The following is a 10551-nucleotide window of genomic DNA, read 5'->3' as shown; positions in this document are numbered from 1 at the left end:
TCACACAAAAGTACATTTGTTTAGTTGGTATGTTTTTGTTTTTGTTTAGTGTTAGACTGATGTTGTTGCATTTGTTGTAGCATCGACCGTCTGCGTTGTTGTTAAGTGGTGTTCCATGATGTTTACTACTTTTTCAATAGTATTTGTTGTTGACTTATTTTTTGTGGTTGCTATTTCCTTACGCCCATAAATGGTTCATAAAATTTCCAGTATTCTAATTTTTTGTGTTGCCAATTTGTTGCCAATTATTCGTTAACTTTGAATTTTAACAAATTTTTTGAGGATTCTGTTACCAATTAAAAAATAATAATAAATTTAAAAAGAATTTCTAAGCAAAAAATCCAATTAAGCAAATTAATAAAAAAATTAGTTTTGTTCAGCATTTACGTTTACAACTGTCAATTTGACGTTATATTTTAACTGTCAATTTGACATATCACGCACTCAATGCTCATACAAAGCGAGCGCTCACTTGCTTCGCGCAACGCATTTTGAAATTACTCAATTATATATGAACTACTTAAAACGAGTATCCTCTCGCACTCACATTTGTAGCGTAGAGTCGCTGTTTCCTGGCTGCTGGAACTGGTAACGCTGCCAATTTCATTCTCTTCGTCATTGTCTGGTTCGAATGTTGGCAACTCGATGGAAACGCGTGTACCGCTGCCGTTGTTGGAGGTAAAACTAGTCGAGCCACTGCTGCTGCTACTACTACTGCTACTGCTGCTGCTGCTGCTGCTACTGCTGCTGCTACTATCATCATCGTCATCGAAATCAGCATCGAAAGAGGTGCGAGCGCGATTGGCAGTATTGCCTTGTACGGCAGTACGCAGCAGAGTGGGCCCCAAAGTGCGCAATAATTTCGAAATTATACGATTCACTTGATCATCGATTTGCTACAACAACATCACAGTCAGAATTGAATTACGTATGCAAATTTATGTAGGTACGATTTGTTCGTTTTTGAAACATTTTTGAAGTAAGAAATGTATGTATTTTTTTTGTTGTGGTGGTATGTTTAAGGAAGATATAAATATGCGGTGGAACTTAGTTGGAATACAGTAAGTGCAAAATATATGTATGCAGGCAGTGCGGAAGAAAGTGGGGGACAAACGCTGTGACAGATTACCTAATGGTCACGAGTACACAAATAAACCAATAAGACCGTTCTTAAATAAGGCAAGGTCGCGACTAAATACATATAAAAACAAAATTCGAAACATACGACAAAATATATAAAAGTATTGCTTAACACTAAGTCGCTGGGTATTTTGGGCATTTAATTATTATTATTATTTTTTTTTTTAGTTTTCATTAAAACACCTTTTTTTTACCAAAATGAAGAGTAACAAACTCGATTAACTCTCATGCCTTTTAATTTAATTATAGGGCGAGAATATGATTTATGAGTGATAATTCTACTGGAGCGCTGATGTTTTAGGTAGTTGAAATTTTTCTAAGTTTTGTCAGTTATTAGTTAGTTACGGTATTTGATTAAACTAAATAACTAGTGCTGCATAAAATGTATTTATTGGAAATTTTGTAGACAATTTCGATGTTCGAACATAATAAGTATATAAATATTTGGCGCTCAGAGGTGTTTGGCCGGGCTTCTACTCCAATTTATGGTGTGCGTCTTGATCTTATAACGCAAATGGAGGGACTTATAATTTAACCCCAATGGTTTTATGAAATGTTTTTTATTTTCATGGCAGAAATATACTCGGAGATTAGGCCAGGGATCGCTTTTAGGTCCTAACGTGTGGTAGTACGCATCTCTAACCGCTACCGGGCTACAGCTGACGTGAGGTTCTAACAGACTTTAACGTCAATATTACCTAAAAATTTTGCATCGATTTTTCTTTTCTGCTGATTTCTTTTAAACCACTTCAGTTACCTTTAATATTAATATAAAAATCATAATCTAATCGCTACAATTCGATTCATATATACCCTATCATAAATATCTGAGTAATTTTCGACAAGAAATAATTTCTATTCTTAAAAATAACCTATATTATTTAAAACTTTTTCGAACTTCAATTATGAACTTTTACGATATTTTTTTTTAGATTTTTATCTAAATAAGGCTTCGATAACCTTACATTGTTTAGAGCGTGAGGTCTCTCGACGAAGGTGGTTAATTGGCTCTATGCGACCGTAATTTAATTAATTAATTTTATTGTTTGATGTCCTCGTGTGGGTTAAGCCGCTGGAGAGCGTGCAAAGAGCGGTCCTAACGTTGGAATCATATCGGCCTTATCCGACCGTTGCTGAGTCCCCTGGATTCTTTACCTTTCGTATTCCTTGAAAGGCAGTTTGAACGGACTGAAATCTTTGTAATCAGGGCCCAGTAAATTTATTTAAGTTGAATGGAGCAGTGGATTGGATGCTTACGAATAGAATACCAGTCAAGGATATGCGCCTACATACACGTGTATATTCGGTAAGCCGAGGGGAAATTAAGGCCATTGGGTCTTTGATGGTATGGTCGAAAACTTTCGGCGATTGCCTTCAGAATACTTGGATACCATGAGTTCCACGCCAAAATTAACTGCAGGGCCGATGAACTGGCAGGGCACTTTGGAGAGGGCTCCTTTTCCCGCACACCTGGTCAGCTCAGTTAGTTCTGCAAGAAACCCTTGGAAGGCAAGGTGATGAAGTCTTTTTGGTCACGCATAGTTTGGAAGCAGTTTTCAGCTAAACAAGGCGCATGTCTCGATACTGGTGTATGAGTCACAAAGTACAGTTTAATTTACTACTCCAGGTGAACGTACTTACGATTGCAAAACTTTAAATTAGTTTTCCTTAAAACTTTGTAGTTTATTGAGACTTGAAAATCGGGTATATATTTTTTTTAGGGTTCGTATGTTTGTTTAATTTCTAAGAACAGAAGCTTCTATCAGGATCGAGACGAACCAGTAAAATATTATATGGGTAACCAGTCCATATAGCTTTGTGTTCAAATGTGCTTACTACAACTCTAAGGGCCAGTTACTCAACGCTTGGTTAACACTAACTCCAGATTATACATTGTTATCGACGTGATCGACTCAAAAAAATATAACAGGGAGTCGATAACCAGTTAGTGATAACCAGGCATTGAGTAACAGGCCATGAAGGACCCAGATATGATCCCTGGCTCAGGAAAAGTCCAAAGGAAAAGCCTTTACTAAAGCGGTCGCCATTCGGCAGGCAATGGAAAATCGACGTGTCTGATTCTCTCATAAAAATGCTTCTAGTAAAAATTAATATATCGTTATATTGTTATAATTTCAAGCCGCAGACCACAAACCGAAGGATCAGTTCAAGCAAATACTACTCAACAAAAAGGTTGGCACAAAACATTTTTTGTAAGCTAAAACAAAATATTATACATTTGCATAACTTGTTGCATAAAAAAAAAGAAAATTGTTTAAAAATGCTAAATTTTTCACCATATCTAATCCTTTAATACCGAAAAAATCCTTCCTCAAATGTATTTATCATACGAATTACAAAAGTCAGAAAAATTTCAATGTCAGAAACCCATTTTTTTGTATCCGAAAACGAAAATCTTAGGCTCGAAAATAATTTTTATTAACATTTTGTAATTTTAATTAAAGTTTCGAGTCTTACGCGCTTTCTTCGTTCTAGGGTATATATCAAAAGTTTACACATTAGGATGCTTTTTTTTAAAATTGATAAAACATGTTGTCCGAGTTATAGCGCCATCAGAATGGGTACTTGACGTCAATGCCGGAAAAGTATGTGAAGGTAGTGGCATATGGAACATAGAGAGACACCACAATGAAGTTGTTGCGTATGTTAACGAAAATCAGCTGTCGCCCTTATTTACATACGTCATTGCAACATTATTTACATACTCCTGAAGTGTCAGTTTAATCCTAAGTGACGTACCAAGACTGACAGCGCTATTATTCGCTCTGGGGGGCTACTCTGTAAACCGATGCGAAAGAGAAATGCGATGCGATAGGCAAAAACGTCGTAGTACTACGATGTGGCGATTGCCCATCGCATCGCATTTCTCTTTAGCATCGCATTACAGAGTATCCCCCCTGTTCTCAAACCGGCCAAGCTAAAAGTAAAATGTTTTTATTCTCGCATACATATAACTTTATTTGCAATGGTTTTAAAATTTTTGCAGCACATGGTTAATAATTTTTATATACACATATTATGTAGATATGGTTCACACAAATTAGTTTTCAATGGGATGATTTAATTACCAGATGACAGTACTCTGAATATGCGCACACAAAATAAATATTTAGAAAGATTCACAAAAACACTACGATGAGAGTGAGCACAGGGGCATCGGGGAGTGGAGAGACTGAGTTCAATAACCGCCAACAGATGAAAATTTGTTAAAATCGACATAGTACAAAGGAGTGAATTAAGTGATTACGCGGTAAACACAATGTAGATAACGAACGTCTGCGATAACAATGGAAACGGAAATACACCATGAGATGCGACAATAGCAACATAGTGAAAAACGACCAAATTAAGTACTCATTAATGCACAAAATGAGTTGCTGTTTGTTGTTGGTGCTTTGTTGCAGATGTGGTGAATATGTGAAAAAAAAAACACGCACAACGAACGTATTTATATGTAGATAAGGTAATACATACTCGTATAAGTACCTACATATGTATTATTTTAAAACGATATTTTGTGAGTTGTAGTAAATGGCGAACGTGGTGAATTGCTGTCTGATCGTACAAGCTAATGCATTCGAATGTTGGCATACATAAATACATATGTTTCTACATATATGTACTCGTTTTGCTGCTGATTACTTGGTGGCTTTTTTTTTATACTCGTTGTTGCTGCTGTTACTGTTTTTGTGTGAATGAAAAATTATTGTTGTAACTACATAAATGCTCTTAGCCGATTACTTAATGGAAATTTCCAGTTCGCTTTAATTTTATTTTTTGCTGGCATTGTACTAAATAGTTGTTATCGCTTGTGGCTGTTTCGGTGGCAATGCTTGTAGTACTTAATAATTGTTGCTATTTATTTACTGTTTCTATATGTACATATTTATATTTTTTGTTTTTTACAATTTTTTCCCAATTAATTAGCCACAGGTAGGAGTTTTGTAATTTTTATAGTTGTATTTAACTCCGTCGATTGTGTTGAAACTGCTATTGAAGGCGTTGTTGTAATTGTATTTGTTGTTGTTGCTGGTGTTGTATTTGCATTATTTCTATTAGTAATAAGAAGATTTGGTGAATTCAATAAACGATTTATATTGTCGACTAAAGCAACAAGCTGTGATCGATCAACATCAACAGCAAACGGCAACGTGGTGGTTTCAAGTGATTGTTGTGGTGTTGGTGTTGGTGCTAAGGATGGTGGAGGTGGAGTTGGAGTTGGAGTTGGTAGTGTGAATGGATTTCGTACTCGTATACTATTTGGCTTGCCGTCTACTGCGCCATCAAATGTGCCCAAATAGGTGGCTGGTATTGTTGGTGTTGGTAGTGTATCGCCTGCAACGATTTCTTTTGTTGCTGTAGCTGTATTTAAAATGTCCGAGATTGTGGTTGGTTTGGTGGGATATTGTATTGATGTGGCAGTGGTGGTAATTGGGATAGTCGAGGGTGTTGAGGGTGTTGAGGGTGTGGATGTGGTGGTGGTGGTGGTGTAGGAACTTTCTGTGTCAGCTTCAATTGTGGCAGATGTTGTGGCTAAATTAGGTATATTTGTGTTGCCTCTATTGGCATTAGTGCTACTCGAACTTTTACCTTTATTTCTAGGTATAACTAATATGGAATTAATGGTAGTGGTGGGCAATGTGACTGGTGAAAGGGTTGTTGGTGCAGGCGTGGGAACGTTGGTAGTAGTTGGTGATGGACTAGCCGCGACGGTAGTTGGATTTGGAGTGGTGAATATTTCAATGGGCCGACTGGTAGTGGTAATTGTCAGTGGAGTTATTGGCTGAGGACTGATTGTTGTCACCGTTGTGCTTGTGATGACAGGCGTCGATATTGTGCTAGTTGTCGTGGTCGTTGTCGCTGTTGCTGCTGTTGTTGATGTTGATGTTGATGTTGACGTTGCAACACTAGTTGTTGCTTCTTCAGCGCCTTGCGCGAAACTCACTTTATTTGCTGCATCCGAAGATGATTCATTCGCTGGCGCGAATGTTGGCAAGACGATGCTTACACGCGTGCCACCAGTATCACTGCTGTCACTGGGCGCCGATGTAGCAGCATCACTTTTGCTGAAAACACTATTTTTCTCCTGAGAATTAACATCATTACTGGAGTCATCATCGTCGTCGTCGAAATCAGCATCGAAGTCTGAACGCTCGGTGGTTGGTCGATTGTTGCCGAGCAGCGCCGGTAGCAGACTGGGACCGGCAACACGTATTACCTGGCCTATAATGCGATTAACTATGTCGTCGATTTGCTATAATGGGAAAGGGGTGGAAGAGTGCACCAAGTCAGAAACAACAATAAAATAGAAAACATTTTGAAACATGGTATCGTTTTTTTTTTTTTTAAATTTCGGTAGATAAAGAAAATTCGCAGTTTTGAATGGTCTTTTTATTAGAATCCTTTTTGAAGCTTTTGGATCGATGCATATGAATGAGCGCAGCAGCTTAGTTTGAGAAGCCAATTGGGTTAAGATTTTTAATTAATTTAGATTTTTTTTCGTCCAATGCAATTAAATGTGATATATTTTAGTGCGGATGAAGAAAAAATATTTCGAACAAATAATTATAACAAAAGTCTGTGTTATCCATAAAAGAGCGGACTGTGGTGGGGAAAAAGTTTTGCGTACTTAATAAGCAGCAAATTATTGCTACAAAACTTTTAAATTTTTTAATAAAAAACTGTTGAAAAATATCGTGTAATCAATTGCTTTATGATCATAAGGAAACCTAATATATATGTAAATAAGCATAAAGAAATATCTGATGAAAATATCTAATATCGTTTATAACGAGGAAAGAGTTTGATATGAAATATTTCTAATTATTACACTGTACATAAAAAAATAACAGGGTTCCGACGACAGATTCTGGTAGAGGCGACTCAAAAAATACGTGTTAAGGTACAACCTCTTTGTAAATTCTTTTGGTAAATGGGCACAAAAAACAATGCAATCTTTACATTTTAGACATAATATTTGTTCTACGCAAAATAAGACGGGAAATATTTATGCGAAATTTTTTTTTAGATGCGCCTTTTTGTATCTTTTGTGGAAGAGGGTAAAAAATGACCATAACAAGGAGATTTAACAGAAAAAAGAGTGAGTTGAAGTGGCTACCTGCATCCAGCAGAGGGGAGGCATGCTTAAGCCCTGTAAGACCACTACTCTACTAAATATGTAGCATGCCTTCCCATCAAACAGTGACCTGTTATAATTCTGGACGTTTGCCTGTGTAGAGGGCGTAGATAGCGGTATGTCCCGACGCGAGTGCAGTTACTCGCAAGCTCGTCCCCATGAGGGTGGTGAACTTACAAGCTAACTTGTTGACAACTTATCTGTATTCTCTAGCCATTTTTGCGAAATTTCACAGCATTCCGCTAACCTTAAACCTGCCTGGCTATCGTAGCAGATGGTTACTCAAGACAGATTTGGACAAAAGTCGATAAGCCAAAGTGCAGCTCCTTTTATAGCAGCATGCAGTAGTATGACAGCTAATACCGAATTGGCTTCCCAATAATGACTAGAAGCAATACGTGTGGATAACTTGTTCTCAATATCGAGAGGCGTGTAATTTCAGGAACTAAAAACTTGACAGCCAATGACGGGAATTCGTTCCAAAATACATCAAAAAATAAATTATCTCACTTCATTTCAGAGCGACAGTACTACGCCGATTTCGGGTTGACATTTAGTCTAGGTTCCCACGATAATCAAGGTATTCTGCAGCAGTTAGCCCCGCACTTGTGGATGGAGCTACACTCAGAAAACAGATAGCTAAATATATTTATATCAGCACAAAAATTGGTAACTGTAAGCGCATAACGACGGTACTTTCGCAAAACCTCGTCTCTAAAAGAACACTCTCTAACAGCCAACTTTCTATTATTAACAAAAAATCATTTTTAATAACTTTTTTTATCTGAATATTAAAGATTAAGTACTTTGAATATAATATATATATAATAAATCTAAGTATTTATGTCCTATTTTGAAAGAATTTTACGAGATGCGAATTTGTTTTGATTTTTGAGATAAGAGGTTTTCCCAAAGTACCGTGTCAATAACTAGGATGTTCAGGAGGTTAGCGTGTATGAACGAAAAAAATGTTTTTCGTAATATTTATTTAAGAGTCACCTGCGTCGGAATCTCGTTATTTCGGTAAAAGTTGCATAATTATCATAACTTATAGAAAAAATAATAATACTAAATATCGCAAATACTCGTAAAAGTTTTCAGTGCAAATTAAACTTTCATGAACTACATACTTAGCAGCACTGGAAAATTCAACTACTGCATGCAACGAAAATCCAAAAAATAAACAATTTGGTTTGAAATAAAAAAATTTTTACTAGATCAACGAAAAATTAAAAGAACTTAAAAAACGTAATTTTTCTAAAAGAATAAGTCTTTGCGCTTTAACACAGACCAACAACTACATAAGGGCATAAAACAAAGGGCTTCAGAATACGCAATAAGCAAAAACTTTCAAAAGCATAACAGTTGCGCGGAAATTGTACATTTCAAATAAAGCTTAAAATATTTAACAACAGTGTCAAGCAGGCCAATAAAACTTTGTTTGTTTAAAAGTCAATTGTTTTGTGAGCCAATTGGATTGCTTTGTATGCATTCATTCGTGTTGCACGTGTTGGTTTGTATGTTTGTGTCTTTTGTAACAAAATTAATGTGTAATACTCTTTGTTAATTTTCCTTCTGTTGTTTGTTTTTTTGGTGTATTGTTCTTTTTTAAGCACTTAAAATTGTGTCTTAAATTTTCTCTTCATCATCATCATCATCATCCTTTTCTTTTGAATTTTCCTTTTCAATTTCTTCGCGCTTTTTCTTGCGTCCGAATTCTATATCTGGCACGAATACTGTTTCGGGTATATCATCCTCGTCGTCTTCAGCACGCAAAGCACTTTCGTCAATTCCACTTGCATTTAGATTATCCTCTTCGGAGAAACTTCTGTCGTTATTGCCAACATAGTCATTATTGTTGGAATTTTCTTTGCTAACGATGTCCTCTTCATCGTTACCAGCAACATCCAACGTTTGGGTATCGTTAGTGCGGCGTCCACTTGTCAACTTTGGATTGAGTGCTGTACCCAGCAATATAGGACCAATTTCTTGTAGTATACGATTGACAAAACGATTTATTTCTTCATCAATGGTCTGAATTATCAGTGCATAAGTTGGAGAAATGGTTTAATTTCAAAAAAGATTTTGAAAAGTAAGTAAAAAAAGTTCAGGAGAGGGGTATTTAATATTTATTATGCTTTAATTAAAAAGCATTACATTTCTGGGAAAAACACTAGTTTCATATTTATGAAAGTACAAGTCTTGATACTCACAAATTTCGAAGAAAAGAAATCAATTTTTTTATAAAAGTATGGTTTATGCTTTAACAAAAATTACACTTTCAAACTTTATACAGAATTTAGAAAAATTCCACAATTTTTTTTCTAAATTTCGAGCTGTTAAACCATATTTTTTTAAATTTTTGGCATATGCAGTTAACAGGATTATACAATTTTAGTAAAATTAGTGCAAGTTTTGAGTAGCTAAAAAAAATCGCACTGATTTTTAATATTTTTTTTTGCTGACGGCTTTTTCGGTTTTTCATATAAAATGTGAAATTTTGGAAAACTGCTTGAAGGTTTTTATTTTTTTTTTCAAAAGGTCTTACGCATATTCATCCACAAAAAAAAATATATATATTATATGGGAAAAAGTTCAAAACGCCGTCAACAAAAAAAAAAGTTATTAAAAATCAATGCGATTTTTTAGTCGCTCAAAACTTGCACTTATGTTAATAAAATTTTATAATCCTGCTAACTGCATACACAAAAAAAAAATCTGGTTAAAAAAGCTCGAAATTTAGACAAAAATTTGTGGAATTTTTCTAAATTTTTATAAAATTAGAAAGTGTGATTTTTGTTAAAGCATTAACCCTATTTTTATAAATGAATATCTAAAAAAATATTTTAATACAATTTTATAACCCTGTTAACTGCATACACAAAAAAATAAAAAATAAATTCTGGTTAAAAAGCTCGAAGTTAAGATACAATTTTGTGGATTTTTTCTAAATTTTGTATATAGTTTGGAAATTATAGCTTGAAAAACATTGTAAATATCAAATACGAAACACCATTCATCCACTTTTGACCGCCACTGTATATACATATGTATATAAAAACGTGCAACAGTAAATTTTACACACAAAACATTTAATATATTCGCGAAGCCATGTGTCAAATATAGTAAAACTACTTTCTTAGTTTTTTCACTGACGTCAGGATTGTTTTAAAAGGACTTTAAAATTTGAAAAATATGATTATGTAAAAAAGTATTAAAAAATTTCAGTGCAATGCAGAACAAGAGTATGGGTA

General features: G+C 35.1%; 2 protein-coding genes across 2 annotated transcripts; both read right to left on the bottom strand.

Annotated features, from left to right (window-relative positions):
* Window positions 1–321: 321 nt before the first annotated feature.
* LOC108364437 (putative uncharacterized protein DDB_G0277255) lies at window positions 322–4262 on the bottom strand (the record flags this gene model as incomplete). The annotated part of the gene is made up of 2 exons (XM_017618108.1): window positions 322–896; window positions 4230–4262. Coding segments are annotated over 2 exons (432 nt in total), but the record flags the coding sequence as incomplete, so codon positions are not given.
* Window positions 4263–5080: 818 nt separating this feature from the next.
* On the bottom strand, window positions 5081–9331 carry LOC108364440 (mucin-5AC-like; the record flags this gene model as incomplete). The annotated part of the gene is made up of 2 exons (XM_017618112.1): window positions 5081–6415; window positions 9035–9331. Coding segments are annotated over 2 exons (1632 nt in total), but the record flags the coding sequence as incomplete, so codon positions are not given.
* Window positions 9332–10551: the final 1220 nt, after the last annotated feature.

Source organism: Rhagoletis zephyria, unplaced genomic scaffold (assembly GCF_001687245.7).
Source record: "Rhagoletis zephyria isolate East Lansing unplaced genomic scaffold, Rhagoletis_zephyria_1.1 Rzeph_scaffold_01558, whole genome shotgun sequence".
NCBI lineage: Eukaryota > Metazoa > Arthropoda > Insecta > Diptera > Tephritidae > Rhagoletis > Rhagoletis zephyria.
This window is presented reverse-complemented; position numbering and strand designations above follow the sequence as displayed.